The sequence below is a fragment of the Scyliorhinus canicula genome, chromosome 18 (assembly GCF_902713615.1).
Source record: "Scyliorhinus canicula chromosome 18, sScyCan1.1, whole genome shotgun sequence".
NCBI lineage: Eukaryota > Metazoa > Chordata > Chondrichthyes > Carcharhiniformes > Scyliorhinidae > Scyliorhinus > Scyliorhinus canicula.
Genome location: NC_052163.1, coordinates 80,654,875 through 80,674,189, shown reverse-complemented (window position 1 = coordinate 80,674,189; position 19,315 = coordinate 80,654,875). Strand labels below are relative to the sequence as shown.

Below are 19,315 nucleotides of genomic sequence, written 5' to 3'. Positions count from 1 at the left end.
TCTAATAGGAGCAGGGCTGATCCGACATTCCTCACATCCAATTTCCTGCCCTTTCCCCGTAACCCTGGATTCCCTTATTGATTAAGAATCTATTTAAGTTTGGGCGGCATGATGGCACAGTGGTTAGCACTGCTGCCTTACAGCTCCAGGGACCCGGATTCAATTCCAGCCTCGTGTGACTGTCTGTGCGGAGTCTGCATGTTCTCCCCGTGTCCGCATGGGTTTCCTCCGGGGGCTCCGGTTTCCTCCACAGTCCAAAGATGTGCAGGGTAGGTGAATTGGCCATGCTAAATTGCCCTTGGTGTCCACAAAGTTAGCGGGGTTACTGGGTTTATGGAGATAGGGATAGGCAAGATAGGCGTGGGCTTAAGTAGGGCGCTCTTTTCAAGAGCCGGTGCAGACTTGATGGGCCGAATGGCTCCCTTCTGCTCTTTAAATTGTGTGATTCTATGAATCTGTGATATATCTCAACCTTCAATATACACAAGAGGCGGGATTCTCTGACCCCCGCCGGGTCGGAGAATCCCCTGGTGGCGGCGCAAATCCCGCCCCACCGCCCCGATGCCGGCTGCTGTATCCTCCGCCACCATTTTTTGGATGGGGGCAGGAGTCACACCATGCCGGTTGGGGGCCGTTGGCAGCGCCCCCCCCCCCCTGCAATTCTCTGGGCCCCGATGGGCTGAGCAGCCGTCCGTTTTTGGCCAGTCCCGCTGGCATGGGTTACATATGGTCCCACACAGCAGGACCTGGTAGGTAAGTCGACGGGGACGGTCCTTGGGGGGACGCGGGGGGGTCTAACGCCGGGGAGTCCCCCCACAGTGGCCTGGCCCACTAATCGCAGCCCACCGATCTGTGGGCGGGCCTATTCCGTGGGGGCACTTGTTCCTTCCGCGCGGGCGCCTCAAGGTCTCCAGAGAAGAGAACCTCCCGCGCATGCGCCAAAATATGACGGCTGGTCCCGTGCTTGCGTGGAATCACGGCAGCGGTTCCGCGCACGTGCGATATCACGTCGGCCGTTCTGCTCATGCACCAACTCGCATTCCCTTCGGCACCAATCCCTCCGGCGTCCACCTAGCCCCTGAGACAGGTGAGAATTCCTCACCTTAGGGACTAGTTGACGCCGAAGTCATTGGCACTGGTTTTCCCGCCGGTGTGGGTACTTCGTCCCCAGAAGGGAGAATCCCGGCCAACGACTCTGCCCCCACAGCTCTCTGTGGCCAGGAGTTCCGAAGACTCACAACCCACTGTGAGAAGAAATTCCTCCTCATTAAATTGGTACCCCTTTTTTCTGAGACTTTGCCCTCTGGCCCTAGACTCGCCTATGAAGGGATACATCCTCTCAGAACCTACCCTGTCAAACCTCTTAAGAATCCAATGTGTTTCAATGAGGTCACTTGTCATTCTTCTAAATTCCAATGAGTAGAGTCCCAACCTGTTTAACCTTTGCTCATTAAACAGTCCTTCCATACCAGGGATAATCCGAGTGAACCTGCTCTGAACCAACATCCCTCAAATAAAAAAAGATGATCAAATTACTGTGTGTGGCAGTTTCTCGTGATTGGCTGCTGCATTTCCTACATAATAATAGTAATCTTCATTGTCACAAGTAGGCTTATGCTAACATTGTAATGAAGTTACTGTGAAAAGGCCCTAGTTGCCACATTCCGGCGCCTGTTCAGGTACACAGAGGGAGAATTCAGAATGTCCAAATTACCTAACAGCATGTCTTTTTGGGACATGTGGGAGGAAACCTGAGTACCCGGAGGAAACCCACGCTGATATGGGGAGAATGTGCAGACTCCGTACAGACAGTGACCCAAGCCAGGAATCGAACCTGGGACCCTGGTGTTGTGAACAATGATCAAACTTCAGAAATACCAACATTGGGCGTGAAGTGCTCTGAGATGGCCTGAGATTGTGAAAGGTGCTATATAAATGTAAATCTTTCCATTTGCCCTTTGCTACAGTAACTCTGCCGTTCCCTCTTTGTGTTATATATTTATCAAAGACTCTCGTTTCCTTTTTTTTTGCAACACCAGAACAAGCCGCAACTGCAGCCGCACCAGGTCCGGGAGCTCGTGCTCAACGAAGATGAGAAGAAGTTGTTGGTGAAAGAAGGGGTCACGCTTCCATCACAGCTGCCGCTGACTAAAGTACATTAACATCTAATTGCCGCTTGCGTGGTTAAAACCAATGCAGGGATACTGCTAACCGGAGCAGGCCAGTGCTAACCAGTGCTAACTGGAGCAGGGACACTGCTAACCGGAGCAGGCCAGTGCTAACCAGTGCTAACTGGAGCAGGGACACTGCTAACCAGAGCAGGCCAGTGCTAACCAGTGCTAACTGGAGCAGGGACACTGCTAACCAGAGCAGGCCGGTGCTAACCAGTGCTAACTGGAGCAGGGACACTGCTAACCAGAGCAGGCCAGTGCTAACCAGTGCTAACTGGAGCAGGGACACTGCTAACCAGAGCAGGCCGGTGCTAACCAGTGCTAACTGGAGCAGGGGCACCGCTAAACAGGGAAGGCCACTGCTGGTAGCACCTGGAGCAAGCCAGTGCTCTCCGCAATAGGCTGGTAACAACTGAAGCAGGCTGGTAGTAACTGGAGCAGAATAAAGCTAACTGGACCCGTGTGAGTCAGGGGACGTGCATCGTTTGTTATTTTGGAAATGTTATCCTTTGTCTTAAGTGTTGTGGAATACAAGGAGTGTAAGTTATGTTACAGTTAGTGCTCTGGTTAGGAGCCACCTTGAGCATTCAGTTTTGAACATCGCGCCTCTGGAAGGGTATAGTGGCTGTACTGAGTCACCAGAATGATACTGCCACTAAAATGGTTAAATTATGAGGAAAGGTTGCTTCCCTTCAGTACAGAAGGTTAAGGGCAATTGAGGTGCTTAAGGATTGATGGGGTAGATACAGAGAGGTTATTTCCTCTGGTTGGGGCAGGAGTGGCGGTGGTGATAGTAGTGGGGACATCTCAGAACAATGGGGCATAAATTAAAATTAGAGCTTAGCTATTCAGGGGAGATGCTGGGAAGCAATGGGTGGAGGCAATTCTCTCCCCCACAAAAGCTGCTGAGGAGGGGGGGGGGGTCAATTGAAATGTCAAATCTGAGGTTGCTACGTTTTAGTTAGTCAAGGGTATTAAAGGTTACAGAACCAAGGTGTGGTGATATGATTTGCATACCTGTCTGCCATTGGGGCAGAACACCGGCTTACCATTGGCCCTGGTCGGTCATGTGCCTCTCGACCGATTGGTCGAGGGGCTGAGTTAACCACGCCTCCTTGCCGAGGTATAAATAGTCAAACGCCCGGCGGTCGTCCATTTTATTGTAGACAACCGCAGGGCTAAGTTCTAGTTTATTAAAACCTAACTTTTGTAAAGCAACTCGTCTCTCGTGCAATTGATGGCACATCACAAGGCAGGTAAATAGAATTAAAGCACAGCTTAGTCATGATCTAATTTAATGGCAAACAGGCTCAGGGCCAATCCCTGTTTCGGTAAATGGCCAATTCCAGTTTTAGTAAATTCCTTATCTCAGTTATGCCGTACCAGTCTTCCCGTACCAGCAGACAACAGAACGATTTCCTTCACAGCCCGTGGTGTCAGAAGGTGCCCTAGCAGAGATGAAATGAAACAAAATGAAAATCGCTTACTGTCACAAGTCGGCTTCAAATAAAGTCACTGTGAAAAGCCCCTAGTTGCCACATTCCGGTGCCTGTTCGGGGAGGCTGTTATGGGAATTGAGCCGTGCTGCTGGCCTGCCTTGGTCTGCCTTCAAAGCCAGCGATTTAGCCCTGTGCTAAACCAGCCCCATGATAGATAGTGTTTGTTAGTGAGATGGGAAAGGACAGTCAGCCCTTTGAGTACTCACTGGTATAAATCCAGGACCAAAATCACTCCCGTAGATTCTAAAATCAGACCTTCCGTTCCTTGTTGCCTTGGCAGGGAAACATTTTCTGAAGCTCCCAACCTTTTACAAAAAATAAAGTGGATTTTTATTTAAGGGATTTCTTTTTTAGCTGTCTGTAATGTTATGGGCCAAGGTTTAGAGCTGTGTTTTTCAAACTTGTTTTCCCATGACCCATTTTTACCAACCGGCCAACCTTTGGGATCCAACCCGGCCGACCTTCGCGACCCATGCCGGCTGACCATCACGACCCACACCGGCCGACCTTTGCGGGCCACGCCGGCCAACCTGCGCGACCCATCATTTTCTCTTACCTTGTTTGTTGCTGACAAAAATGGAGGAAATGGTTTTAGTTCCCTTTTGCTCCAATGGTCATTTTGTCCTTTTGGTCCCTTTGCCCCCCCCAAACTTGAAAAAAGGCTGTGACCATATAAAAAAATGCAGCCGCACAGCGCAAGCATGCCCGATCATCGGTGCAGTTTTGCGCATGCGCATCGATGATCGGGCACGCATGCGCAGTGCGGTCAAATTTTAAAATCTGTTCCTAGCCATTTTGAAGGCCGCTCGCAGCCGGCATTATTAAAAGCCGGCTGCTGCGCGTGCATTTGCGCGATTGGGAGTGCCACAACGGACAGCTCAGCGACTCCCCCTGACACCCGCCTGCGACCCACCTGCGGGTTGCGCCCCTGAGTTTGACAATGCCTGGTTTAGAGGCCCTTAAGTGTATCATGGAGTTCACCTGACCCACAACATTTAATAGATTGTGGTTATGGGGAGAACACGGGCCTACTTTACAGGTGGGATGCACCAGAGAACTAAAGCACTTTTAAATTAAAACTCTGTTTATTTATGAAACCAGTTAACACTTTATAAACCCACAGTAAACATCTTAACAACTATCAACACCAATCATCCCCACATATGCAATATTCTATAAGTAACCCTTAATCTTTCCTTGCAACATCCATAAGACCAAAGACCCCTTTTAACACAGAGATCAGGTTTAAATTCTCTATTGAGAACAGTTATCACTTTGAAATCACCCAAATGATCTGGAGACAGTCTTTAGATTGCAGAAAGATCCTTATACAGCTGCTTGCTTTTTTTGCAACTATCCAGCACTCAAAACAAAACTAAAAAATACCCTGCAGCTGCCTGCTCAAAAATGAAAGTGAAAGACAAACAGCCGAGCTCCACCCACACTCTGACATCACTGGAGCTATTCGATAAACACTCATTTCTTAAAGGTACATCCACTACAGTTATTTAATAAACACCCAGTACTTAAAGGTTCTCTCACATGACAGTAGATACAACGTACACAAAATCTCAGCCATCATTTCACCAAATACTCATCTGCCCACCCCACACCTAAAAGATCTACTGAATTTCAGGCACATGTTCTGTCTTAGTTGGTGGGTTAATCTCCTTACCTGGATACTGAGAGTGTGACAGCCAGGAATGGGGCGAGAGAGGATTGTTACACAAAAGTGTCTGTGGTTTCATTACCACCTTTGCTGCTCCCTCTGAAGGTATCCATTGCCTGATTTTTCTTTCTGTCCCTTCCTTAAAATCTAGCAGCCAATTCCAGGTTGATTGTTTGCAGTTTTGTGTGTCACCCTTTCCCCCTCCCCCATGCTCTTCCCACCCCCTCGCTCTCTCTCACACAAATAGACTCCTTCTCTATCTTCCCTTTCTATCTATCCCCTGCACACTCTATGGTTTTCCTTCTTTATTTCTCCTTTTATCTGTATCTATCTCATACATGCTCTCTCCCTTTGTCTCTCAAACCTTCTTTCTCTTTCTTTCCCGTTCCATCTCCCGCGTGCATATTCCCTCTGTTTTTCTCTTTTCTCCTCCCTCTCGCTCCCTCTCTATCAGCTGGAGCCTGTTGTCAAGAATAATTGAATCAGAATGTGAGCAGATTGGATGAGTTAAGTTCTTTCCCCTTTTCAGCAAGAAGAACGAGTTTTAAAGAAGATCAGGAGAAAGATCCGCAATAAACAGTCTGCCCAAGAGAGCCGCAAGAAGAAAAAGGAGTACATTGATGGCCTGGAAAACAGGTGAGGGATGATGGTTATAATGACACATGGTAGAGTGGTACTGGGGCCTACCACTGGCTCTGTGCTAACGGATTAATCTCAGGTAACGAGGTGGGAGAAGGGCTGCAATTGGGGCAAAGGAAAAGGAAATAAGATGTGATGGTGAGGGTGAGGGGTGGAGGAAAGGGCACGGCAAGACTATGTTATCATCTGGGCGCATCATTCAATGCTTATCATTGGAATGCCAGGACAGAAAATGGAGCAGCAATTCAACAGTGAGCAGAGTGGCGCTCCCCTTCCCCACACACCCTCTCAGCCCCCAATCCACATCTACCATTTTTAAAGGCAGGGGATGAGGATTTCAGAGGGTTTGGGGCAAGGGCAACGATGTAACCTGCCCCCACTTTACCCAATCTCAGTCCATGCCAACTCAACATTTAATCATTAGCACAGGACCGTTAAGGCTGGTGGAGGAAGATCATTGCGGGGCCAATAACCTTGTTTCTCAATGGAGAAGCTTGCTCTCTCCATCCTACCCAGCACCCTGCATGATGATAGCAGTTCGTCTGAATATTTAAATGTCATCAATGTGCTGAGAGGCGGTGAGTGTTGATGGGGAATGGAGACAGAGCTCCCTGGGCCAGCAGCAAATGATCATTATGGGAAATATTTTATGAGGGAAGGTGAATATTGGCCAAGTAAAAGAGGCTCTTTGAGGCTAAGAAATGTGGCTGCAAGTCAGAATATTCAGCTTTGGTGGCCCTCACTGGATGGTCAGATTCACCTGCAATAACAGCAGAAACTGGCATTTATACATCAGCTTGAACATATGAAAGCCTCCCAAGGCTCATCGCAAGAATATTATCAGAAAAAATTAACACCGAGCCACTTAAGAAGATTAGGACAACAAAGGCTTGGTCTGACCTCTTGGTCAAAGAGGTAAATTTCAGGAGTTCCCACCTGAAAGGAGGAAATAGAGATAGTGGCTGAGAGAGAGAGGTAGAAGTGGAGAGAGAGGTGAGGATGGAGAGGTAGTGAATGGGTGGCTTAGGGCCTAGGCAGTGAACGAAATGCCTCAGCTGTTGTGGGGTGCAGGAAAACTGGAGTTTCATCAGAGGACAGATTTGAAAGATTAGTTAGATCTCAGAGGATTATAGGTGACCCAGGAAGTCATTGAGGGAGGGAAGGGCAAGGCAATGAAAGGATCTTTCAACACAAGAAAGAAAATTTTTAATTTGAGACATTTCCACATTGAATCAATGCAGATCAGTAAGCACAGTGATGGGTGGACCATAATGAGATCATGGGGTGAATTCTCCGCCTCCCCAGCCTGGTGTTCCGAGGTGGCTTGCTGTCGCCGGCAGCGGGATTCTCTGTTCCTGCCACTGGCCTATGGGATTCCCCATTGTAACCACCCCACGCAGCTGGGAAACCCGTGGGGAGGCGTGGGCTGCTGGTGGAACAGAGAATCCCGCCGGCGGAGAATTCGTCCAATCTGATGTAATTATCCTCAATTCCATTTTTCCGCCTTATCCTCATACCCTTGATTCCCTTGCTGATTAAAATCTGTGAATCTCAGTCTTGAACACGCTTCATGACCCAACCTCTGCTGCTCTCTGCGGTAAAGAATTCCATAGGTTTTCTATAAACGATGGCAGCCTTTTCTGGACTTCCTGGCTCAGAGATAGGTAACTGGGTCAATAGCAGCAGCAACCCGGGGCGGGGGGGGGGGGGGGGGGGGGGGGGGGGGTGGGGGGGGGTGGGGGGGGGCATTATTGTAGTGTTTATTCTGTAACTTTATAGTGTGTTAATTTGCGTTGTTGTTAAAATGCTGGGTTGTTCATGGGGATGGGGCGAATGTATATGATTGTTAATATTATTGTTATTTTCGGTATTTTACTAAGGTGCATCAATGTTGTATAAAATCAAAATTTCTCAATAAAAATTATTTAAAAAAAAAAGAATTCCATAGGTTCACTATCCTCTCAGATCTGTAAATCCTCCTCATCACTGTCTTAAATGGGTGACCCGTTACTCTGAGATTCTGTCCTCTGGTCCTAGACCCTGCCACAAGGGGAAACAACCTCTCAGCATCTACTCTGTCAAGCCCCCTGAGAATCCAAATGCCTCAATGAGGTCGCCGCTCATTCTTCTAACCCCAATAAGTACAGTCCTAACGTACCCAACCTCTCCTCATAAAAAAAATCCCTCCACACCTGAGATCAACCTAGTGAACCTACAATGCCAGTATATCTTTCCTTAGATAAAGGGGACCAAATAGTGCCTTGTATAGTTTTCGCAAGAGAACCCTATTTTTATATCCGTTTCCTTTTATTCCAATCGCCTTCCCAATTACCTATTGAAATTGCATGCAGCTTTTTATGATTTATGCACAAAGACTTCCAAATCCCTCTGTGCTGCAGTTTATTGTAGTCTTTCTCCATTTAAATGATATTCAGCTCCTTTATTTTTTCTACCAAAGTGCATAGCTTCCCATTTTCCAACATTATGGGCGGGATTCTCTCAGCCTGGGACCAGGCTGGAGAACCCTGAGACCGGCGTGAATCGTGCCATGCCGCCCCGACGCTGGCATGCGATTCTCCGCAGAGCGGAGAATCAGCGCCATTGGCACCAGTGTGGTTGGCGTGGCGCAGGTCGGGGGCCGCTCTACGCAGCTGGCTCGCTGATTCTCGGCCCGGGATGGGCCGAGTGGCCGTCGTAAAACCGGCGAGTCCCGCCGACGCCATTCACACCTGTTCTCAGCCGGCGGGAACTTGGCGTGGAAGGACGGGGGGGGGGGGGGGGGGGGGCCTGTGGGGAGGGAGGGGGGTCCGTCCGCGGGGGGGGCCTCAGTTGTGGCCTGGCCTGCGATTGGGGCCCACCGATCAGCGGACCGGCCTCTCTGGCTGGCGGCCTCCTTTCTTCCGCGCTGGCCCCTGTAGTCCTGCGCCATGTTGCGTTGGGGCCGGCGCGTTGAAGGAAACCACTGCGCATGCGCACGTTGGTGCCGGTGCACGCCAGGATCAGCAGCTGGAGTGGCGTGAACCGCTCCAGTGTTGTGCTGGCCCTCTGTAGGGGCCAGAATTGCTGATCCTGAGGCCGTGTTGATGCCGTCGAGAAACACAACGCCCTTTCCCGAAGGCGTCAACACTTAGCCTCAGGATCACAGAATCCCGCCCTATGTTCCATCTGTCAAGTTTTTGTCCACTCACCTAATCTGCCCGTATCCCTCTTTGTGTCATCCTCACCACTTACTTTCCAACCTATTTTTGCGTCATCCGCAAACGTGACCATAGTACATTCACTTCCCTCATCCAAGTAATTATTATATTGTAAATATTTGTGGGCCCGGCATTGATCCCTGTGGCACTCCACTAGTTACAGGTTGCCATCCTAAAATGCCTCCTCTCATCTCAACTCCCAATTCTTCTGAGGTTGATGCTTAGGCACGTCGTCGGGCAAAATAGACAAAGTTCATGTGCGCTCAGACCTCTGCGACATTCTGGTTACAGTCCTTTCTATTATACTGCAGTTGCTCAGTGTTCTCTATTATATTTAGCATACTCTTGTGTCATTTCTGATTCACCTTCAGGATGGCAGCCTGCACGGCCCAGAACTACGAGCTGCAGAGAAAAGTCATCCGTCTGGAGAAGCAGAATACGTAAGTGATATCCTCTGTTAATACCTTGTTAATTACATTGTTAAGAAAAACAGGTAATAGGCATTATTGAGCACATGTCAATGGGGGATAGCTGGGACACTGGGTTGTGTGGGAGGGGAGCTGTGAGACTGAACAAGTCAATAAAGTTTCTCAGTAAAGAAAAGGTATGTCTTGGTTTCGGCTTCAACAATCGGTTTGGATCCTAAAAACATCCTCTGTGGAAGTTAATTACAGCATTGAATTATGGCTTCAGTACATTTGGAGAGAGTGTGACAGTGTAGTCCAGCTATTGGCATTCCATCAAATCCCAAGCTGATCTTCAGTAAGATCGAGATTGTTGTGTTATGCTTCTGACAAAGGAAGGTTCAGACTTGGAGATAGGTTTAAAACAGTTATTGAACTGTTAACAATTCTCCTACTTGAGTTTGACTCTCCTGCTAATCTTGCAATAGTAACTCAATCTAACTAACCAGTCTGCTCTAAGCCATGCGGTGGGTGTGATGCGTCCGATCTGCCCCTGTCCTTCATTCTTGGTGTCGCCTGTGGAAAGAGAGATAGAGCATGTGTGCCTTGTTCTTTTATATGGGTAGCCCCCTTGTGGTAGTGGTCACCCCTGGGTGTCTTGACTGCCCATTGGTCGTGTCCTATTCAAAGTGTTCGTTAGCTGTATGTCTGCATGTCATGATGTCTCTGGTGCTACCTCTAGTGTTGACATGGTCTTATTGTATTTATATTAACCCCTTGTGCATTTACAGTGATGCATATCACCACAGAGGTCATCTTACTTCGTGGTAATCACCAGAAAAATAATGAGGGCCAAATGTGATATTGAAAAATTTTGATTGAGTTACACAAGAGTTGGTGAGGGTTGGGAAGAGTTGTGAGAAAGGGAAGGTGGAACGGGTTCTGTGAGGAGGCTCTGATGGTGGCAGTGCTGGTGCCTCAGAGCTCAGTCCCTTAGGCCACTCCCTCAAAACCATAACAAGAAACAAATCATGAGTGTGCGCCTTATGGAGACTAAGAGCCAATCCTGGTGTTGCCCCGCCAGAGCCTTTGCTATATAGTCAGTACAGTTGCCTCGGAGGACGAGAAACATGCCACAACATCCTGTTGCAAATAAAATAGGAATATCCAGTTCCAATCCCTGGAGAAAATATTATTAATCCCCTGAGTTATGTTCTTGCTCCATTTGACATGGAGATGCTCAGGCATACTGTAACATTTGAGGATTATGGGTAAAGAGCTCAGGCATGGGACTAATTGAATTGCTCTTTCAAAGAGTTGGCACAAGCGTGGTGGCATGGTGGGCTGAATGGCCTTCTTTGTGCAATATGATTCTGTAACTCCAATTGTTTGTGCAGTCGCGAGCCACAGTTTGGGAGCTGCTAGATTCGGCAGTCAGTTCATCATCGTACTATGGTACAAAACACAGCCTGGGGTGACGTTGTCAGATGGGGCTCAGGAAAGATGAACGCAGGCAGCACAGTGAATACCAGTGACCTAACTGCAGTTCAAATTGCCTTACATCCTCTGTTATTTTATTCTTGCTGGTTAGATTAGTCCTTTAGTGGGTTTTATTAAAACCAATTTTCACCAGGTGTAAATGCCTAATAGGTAAACCAACAATAACTTGCATTTATACAATACTTTTAACATCCACAAACAAAAAGGTACTTTACTAGTAGCCAAAAATGGACTCCAAGACAAGGAAGGTGTTAGAAGGCCTTAACACCTTGACCAAAGAGACGGGTTTTAAGGAGGATCTTAAAGGTAGAGGGAGATAATGATGTGTAGGGATTTAGGAAGAGAATTCTGGATTGTGGGATGTGAACAGCTGGAGGCACAGAATCGGATAGTGAGGTGATGAAAGAGAGGAGGGATTCCAAATTTAGATGGGCACCGAGTTTGGAGGGCCGGGGAATTGTAGGGTTGTGAGGAGTGAGACCGTGAAGAGGGTAAGGTGTTGGGGGTGTGGGGGAATTGGGAGCTGATATAAGTCATTGAGGACTAGGGTGATGTGTGAAAGGGACTTAGGGAAGGATGGCAGTGAACAACAGAGATTTGAATGAGCTGATGTTTATGGCGAATGGGAGGTTAGCTGGAAGAGGATTCAAATAATAGAGTTTGGAGGTGACAAAGGTATGAATGAGAGTTTCAGCCACAGTTGCTTGGAGGCAGGGGCAGCGGTGGGAAATATGGATATAGGTTTTTTGTGATTCAGATGATATGGAGTATGGAGCTTGATGTGTCTGGAGAATGGGTGGATTCAGTGCCAAGTGCAGGGAGCTTGTGGTGGGGCCAAAGCAATGGCTTCAGTCAAACAACACAGCGGTTGCGGAGAGGTCATGGAAGTGGTTGAGATGTAGAACTGGGTGTCCATCACGTAACATGTGGAAGCTGAGCCCATGCCGACAGGTGATAACACTAAGGAGCAGCATGTGAATGGGGACCTGGGGGGTTGTAGCCAAGAACAGATCCTTGGGGCAGGTGGGGTGCCGAGAAGAGAAGTAATTACTGGAGATGCTCTAACCAGGACTGAATAGTAAGTTTGGAACAATGTGAGTGAGTTCCTACTGAACTGGGTAGTAATTGGAGGAAATCGGTGAGTGGTCAAAGACTCCAGAAGGGTCACTAGGGAGGTTAAAATTTGTTAATTTGACTGGATTGAGCTGGTGAGGTAACGTATATTTAAATCAAATGGGGGCTAAGGGGATGCACAACAATTATCTTTCCCTGTTATAGACATTTTCCTGTATCACTGGCCCTAGATCTTTCCCTGAATATAGTCATGTCCCGGTCTATTGCTCAGCCATATATTCCCAACCTTTGTTTGCCCTCAGTAGAGGGTTTCTGGTTCAGAATATAACCTTCTGTGCAATTGTGCAACAGATGCTGTGGGTTCTACAGTGCAGAAAATGTTGAGATAAGTATAGCTGCAGGTTTAAAATACAAAGGCTGAACACATCAGCAAGCTTGACAAGACAGCTGTGTTCCCTGGTTCAGTGCATCTGTGCCCGATTTTAATACTGTACAAGTATGTGTACTTTGAATGGGTTCCGATCAGATCTGGGGCGGGATTCTCCGACCCCCCGCCGGGTCGGAGAATCGCCCGGGACTGGCGTCAATCCCGCCCCCGCCGTGTCCCGAATTCTCCGCCACCCGAGATTCGGCAGGGGCGGGAATCGCGCTGCACCGGTCGACGGGCCCCCCGCAGCAATTCTCCGGCCCGCGATGGGCTGAAGTCCAGTCGCTGACAAGCCTCTCCCGCCGGCGTGGATTAAACCACCTACCTTACCGGCAGGATTGGCGGCGCGTGCGGGCGCCAGGGTCCTGGGGTGGGGGGCGCGGGGCGATCTGACCCCGGGAGGGTGCCCCCATGGTGGCCTGGCCCACGATCGTGGCCCACCGATCGGTGGGTGGGCCTGTGCCGTGGAGGCACTCTTTTTTTCCGCCTTCGCCATGGTCTTCATCATGGCAGAGGCGGAAGAGATCTCTCCCCTGCGCATGCGCCGGTATGACATCAGCTCCGGCGCATGTGCGGATTTATGCCGGCTGGCGAAGTCCTTTCGGCCCCGGCTTGCGTGGTGCCAAAGGCCGTTCACGCCAGCCGGCGGAGCGGGAACCACTCTGGTGTGGGCCTAGTCCCTCAATGTGAGGGCAAAGACTTCCGCACCTTTGGGGTGGCCCGACGCCGGAGTGGTCTAAAAACTAAACTAAAATTTTCTGCACACTGCTTCCTTCTCATAGGACATTAATTCAGCAACTGAGAAAACTCCAAACGCTGGTCATGCATTCAACAGGCAAGACTGCTCAAACTGGCACCTGCATCATGGTATGTTACTGGGCACGTCATTGCAATATTCATACTCACAAGGCACGTGCATGCAAACCTTAACCTATTGGTGTGTATATCAGTAAAAGGGAAAGACTGAAGGCTGAGGCAGTGAAATTGGACATGGTGATGATGCAAAACAAACTGAATCACATTTGGCGCCTATTCTACCCTCAGCCCAAAAATGAGTTCCATTCACTTCAACAGATAGAATATCAGTCGGTCATATTAACAAGCGACCAACGTGCTTCTGCCTATTTTGTGGTCCAGGCCCATGTCCAATTTCATCCTTGTTGCCAATCACAGCAGCTGATTTGCTTCTATTGTTACCAAACTGTGGTATTAATTAACTAAATACATTCACAGCTGGAGAAAAGTTACTTCTATTGTATGTCAGCACATGTGGCTAAAATGGTGTCACCATAGTCACACCTGTGGCTAGGCAGCAGTTTCTAATGGTTGGCATTGCATTATCAATGGGGTGATAGCATCATGAAATTGAGATGTTGCAACCATGCCCCCCCCCCCCCCCACCTCTCTGTGGGGAACCAGCAGTTTTAAGGAGGCCAGCGGAGAAAGGAAAATGGTACCTCTTAATTCTGCCGTTACTGTGTGCCGTTGCAACAGGGATACAGGCTGGGATTTTATGATTTCAAATCGGGACCACTGCCATCCCACATACACACATAAAACCCAGTGTGATGGCTTGGGTTCAAAATGATTGTTTTCCATAATATGGTAGGCAGATGAGCCCCAAAGTCTACTCGCCCTTTAAAAAAAAATCATTAACAAGAATGTGAGCTTGCTAACAAACTGATTGATCTGAATATTATGCTGCCCACATCGTAATACGTTTGACATGGAGAATCCACTGTTAGAAATAGTGGATGATGAGGAGATGCCGTCGTTGGACTGGGGTGAGCACAGTAAGAAGTCTTACAACACCAGGTTAAAGTCCAACATGTTTGTTTCAAACACTAGCTTTCGGAACACTGCTTCTTCCTCGTGTGCAGAAATAGTGGATCCATTGGTGGTCATCTTCCAAAATTCTATAGACTCTGGAACAATTCCCACAGATTGGAGGGCAGCTTATTTAACCCCACTATTTCAAAAGGGGGGTAGAGAGAAACCAGGGAATTAGAGACCAGTCAGCCTGACGTCGGTAGTGGAGAAAATTCTAGAATTCATGATCTAAGATTTTATCGCACTTAGAGAACTTGGAAAACAGTGGCAGGATCGGACAGAGTCAGTATGGTTTATAAAAGGGAAATCATGCTTGACAAGTCTACTGGAATTCTTTGAGGATGTAACTAGGAGAGTTGATGAGAGGGAGCTAGTGGATTTAGTTTATTTGGACTTTCAGAAGGCATTCGGCAATGTCCCATAAAGATTAGCGTGTAAAGTAAAACACATGGGATTAAGGGTAGTGTATTGAGATGGATAGAAACATTGGTGGCAGATAGGAAACAAAGAGAAGGATTAAACGGGTCTTTTTCCAAATGGCAGTAAGTGATTAGTGGGGCACTGCAAGGATCAGTGCTAGGACTCCAGCAAGTCACAATATATATTAAAGATTTAGATGAGGGAACTAAATGTAATATCTTCAAATTTGCAGATGACACATAGCTGGGTTGGAGGGTGAGCTGTGAGGAGAATGCAGATTTGGACAAGTTGCATAATTAGGCAAATGAATGGTAGATGCAGTATAAATTGGATAAATGCGAGGATATCCACTAAGGTAACAGAAACGGGAAGGCAGATTATTATCTGAATGGCCATAAATTAGGAGAGGGCAATGAGACCTGGGTGTCCTCGTACACCAGTCACTGAAGATAAGCATGCAGGTGCAGCAGACCGTAAAGAAGTCAAACGGTATGTTGGCCTTCATAGCAAGAGGAACCAAATACTGGAGCAGGGACGTCTTGCTGCAATTATACAGGGGCTTGGTTGAGACTGCACCCAGTATACTGTGTGCAGTTTTGATCACCTTATCTGAGGAAGGATGTTCTTGCTCCAGAGAGAATGCAGAGATTTACCAGACTGATTCCTGGGATGGCAGAACTGATGTGTGAGGAGAGATTGAATGGGTTAGGATTGTATTCGCTGGAGTTCAGAAGAATGAGGGGGGATCTCATAGAAATGTATAAAATTCTAACATGGCTAGACAGGGTAAATGCAAGAAGGTAGTACCCAATAGTGGGTGTGTCCAGAACCAAGGGTCACAGTCTGAGGATACGGGGATAGACCATTTAGGACAGAAATGAGGGGAAATTTCTTCACCCAGAGAGTGGTGAGCCTGTGGAATTCATTGCCACAGAAAGTCGTTGAGACTAAAACATTGTATGTTTTAAAATGCAGTTAGATATAGCACTTCGGGCGAAGGAGATCAAATGATATGGGGGGAAGGCGGGATCAGATTATTGGGTTGGATGATGAGATATGATCATAATAACTGGCGGAGCAGGCTCGAAGGGCTAAATGGCCTCCTCTGTGCTCCTGTTTTCTATGTTTCACCATCTGAAATAAAACATTTGTGAGAGGGGGTGCCCCTTGCACATCTGGGGCTCCTTTTCCCTCCCCCAAGACAAAGTCACCCTTTGTGTCTCCCAGCTGGACTCCAAAATCTGACACCCTCATGCCCACTTGATACCCCTCTTTATGGTGCCCGATCCTTACGCACCCAAAGTCCCAGCCTTACCCATGTCTGGGACCCATTGTTCCTTTCACCATGAGACTACTTGTGGTTCTGGGTTCTGGTGCTGTTGAGTCTGTTAGAGCTGCCAGCCATTCAGATTGGCCGGCAGCTCTCAAAGACGCAGCTACCTCCCACTGAGGGATGGACTTCCCGCTCTCTGCTTGGGTAGTCACCAGCAGCATGATATCACTATGGAGTTACCTTTTTGAAGGTTGGTTGCTTTGTTAATAACTTTTCTAATGGCAAGCAAGCACTATCTTCCCAACCCCCCCTTTCCCACATTAAATTTGCCCCACTGACTCTTTAAGAAACTGTCCCTTGAAAACACTGTTCCTTTAAGGCGAAGAACATCGTGAGTGTCAAAGTGAGCTGTGTGACTTTTGGTCTTTTCTCTTTCCAGGTGCTGATGTTATCATTTGCCCTGATTATTTTCCCCAGCTTCAGTTCGTTCGGCACCAGTAAAGGTGCAAAGGAAGATGACTTCACTCCCGTACGAGGTTAGTATTTATATCCAGATTAGCTTAACATCGGGTGGTTAGGATAATACTCCAACACCAGACACTCATGAAGAGCAAAAGACAGAACTCTCAATTTGATTTATGTCCTTGGGAAAAAGCCTGATCACTTGGCATATCACTTTTTAAAAAAGGTACACGATAGTAGGCTTCCCCTTGTAAACCTAACCTGCTATTGTGCCATGGTGATGTGCTCCAAGGTGGGAAGGGGACAGAAGAAATCATTGTGAAGCTGTCATAAGATATCATTGAATATCACAGGCAGGCTAGTCTGCCATGTCTTGGGACTTAGCTGAAGGTGAAAGTCTCTATGGTTCACTGCATTGGAATTTTGGATGGGAACCCACACTCAGAATCAGAAGAACAAATTTGTGAGGAGTTAAAATGAAGCTGGAAGATTTGCCTAGCTTGAGTGAGATGGAAGATCTCCAGTAATACTGTCATGGTGAAGGACAGTTCTGGGGCTAGAAATTACCAAGCTGAGACAGTAAGCCGTCAGGAGCTTTGGTCTGATTTCTGGAGAATTGAATATCTACTTAAGGAATGGGTAATATATATCTGTAAAATGGGCTTTTTCAGTTGTGCTAAAAATAAGAAGATGGGGGTATTCTGTTCCATGGTTTAAAATATAAGTTGCTTCCAAAAATAATGAATAGCCAATAATTCTTTTAGCCTTTTGTTACAGTAAACACCTTAAAACCTGACATTCTGTTGTGTCATCCTTTCAGCTATTAACTGGAAATTTATATTTCTTTTTAAAAAGCTATCGGTCTCCCTACATGTTGGGGTCACAGTGGAATCAGTAACTCCACTGATCCTTTTAAACTAAACAGCTACTGTATCTCTCTCTGAAGAGTTCAAAAACTATAACACTGATTGTCTTTGCAGTATTTTCCAGGTCTCTGCATGATCTGGGATCATCCCGGGTGCTTCACATGTTGGCCAGTCCTCATGACCATGCTGCAGGAGAGGAGAATTTAGATTGGAGTGACCAGCTTACTTTGGAGAGCAGTGGCACATCTAACAAAGAAGACCAAACAGTGGATGGCAAAGAACTCACTGGTGATATTGAGAGTCTCTTGCCAAACAGGTCCCACTCTTCATTGAGGACTGATGCCATTGCCAAGAATATCACAGTCCTTGAAGATCTCAAACCTGAAGACCATATTGCAGAACATGGACTCGGACATTCACCATGGACTGAATTGATCCCTGACCATGGAGATGAAATGGAGGGGCTTTTATAATTTGGAACTTTTCTTGTTGATGTTTAAAGGGGGAAAGAACCATGACTGATTAAGCACTGAAGATTGGAATAAGATTTACATTGTTCCATCCGAATACATTGTACCAGTTTTCCCTTGCACATTAGAAACAGCCCCATTCTCTCAAATTAGCTGTATTGTACAGTCAGGATCGCCCGATCTGCCGTATCTTGGCTTTAACTGGGTACAATGTACATTTTTTAATTTTTTAAAACATAAATATCAGTTTTAATTAGATTAATATGAACAGTCCCTGCTCCATAGTATTAATACGCAGTATATTCATTGACACTTTTCAAAAATTATCACAGCGTTGACAACAGTTAGTCGAGCCAAATGAGTACAATTACACTTTATAGAATTTAGAGTGCAGAAGGAGGCCACCCGGCCCATCGAGTTTGCACCAGCCCTTGGAAAGAGCACCCTACTTAAGCCCACATCTCCATCCCTATCCCCGTAACCCAGTAACCCCACCTAACCATTTTGGACACTAAGGGCAATTAAGAATGCCCAATCCATCTTTGGACCGTGGCAGGAAACCCACGAAGACATGGGGAGAATGTGCAAACTCCGCACAGGCAGTGACCCAAGCCGGGAATCAAACCTGGGACCTTGGTGCTGTGAAGCAACAGTGCTAACCACTGTGCTACCTGCCGCCCCGGTGTAATGAGAATGATCTTGTTTTCCTTTTCTTGAGACTGGATCAGCGGTGGGATCCAGAGTTCTGGACCAACATGGTGACGCTGCATTGGTGAATTAGCTTCTCTCCCTGGTTCACGTATCTGAGCTTTGCATTTTCTGAGCCTGTCCACCCCACGTGTTTCAATTCTTTTCTAATTGTTGTTGTTGCTTCCCCAAAAGATGGTGATGTTATGGCACACGTTTGGATGGATAAGGGTTGCCCTCCAGGCATCTTACTCCATTTTTAACTTGAGCACCTAAGCTATGAGAGAAAGGTGGCTGAGGTTGGAACCTGCGATGGGAAGCGCAAGAGGTTTCTCCAGAATGGGTTGAATGAGCTCTCCTCACCCGATCCCCTCATGTGAGATGACTGTTTCCTCTCCTCTGACCAAGGATTGCAAATCCAATTATCGACCCCAGTCCCTTTTGCCATCCCCCTCACCACTTCCCACTCAACATATCACCAACTTTTGCCATTCTCAGCCTTTGTCGTCCATCCTGTCTTGCTAACTACTGCCTTGCCTCTTCACCATTGCCCTCTGCTTCTTCACCCTGCAGCTCTCATATCACGTTTTCATGTTATGGTCACTGCTTTTATACACTGACTTTCCACAATATTATTTAGTTGATGTTCATTGAACTGATTTTTTTTGTAAAGATTTCACTGCAACAAACAGAATGAATGCAAATGATTAAAATTTCATAGATCTAT

The 19,315-nt window shown here is 47.3% G+C and overlaps 1 protein-coding gene across 1 annotated transcript in view; it reads left to right on the top strand.

The window, feature by feature from the left end:
• LOC119953642 (cyclic AMP-responsive element-binding protein 3-like protein 3) overlaps positions 1-18,437 on the top strand; it is a 72,084-nt gene extending 53,647 nt beyond the window's left edge. Inside the window, exons 5-10 of the mRNA XM_038778115.1 lie at positions 2,040-2,153; positions 5,869-5,975; positions 9,547-9,615; positions 13,363-13,447; positions 16,543-16,639; positions 17,546-18,437. Of these exons, the coding sequence (XP_038634043.1) occupies positions 2,040-2,153; positions 5,869-5,975; positions 9,547-9,615; positions 13,363-13,447; positions 16,543-16,639; positions 17,546-17,904 (831 nt within the window). The 3' untranslated portion in view covers positions 17,905-18,437. The remainder of the gene's footprint in view (positions 1-2,039; positions 2,154-5,868; positions 5,976-9,546; positions 9,616-13,362; positions 13,448-16,542; positions 16,640-17,545) is intronic.
• The last annotated feature ends 878 nt before the right edge of the window (positions 18,438-19,315 follow it).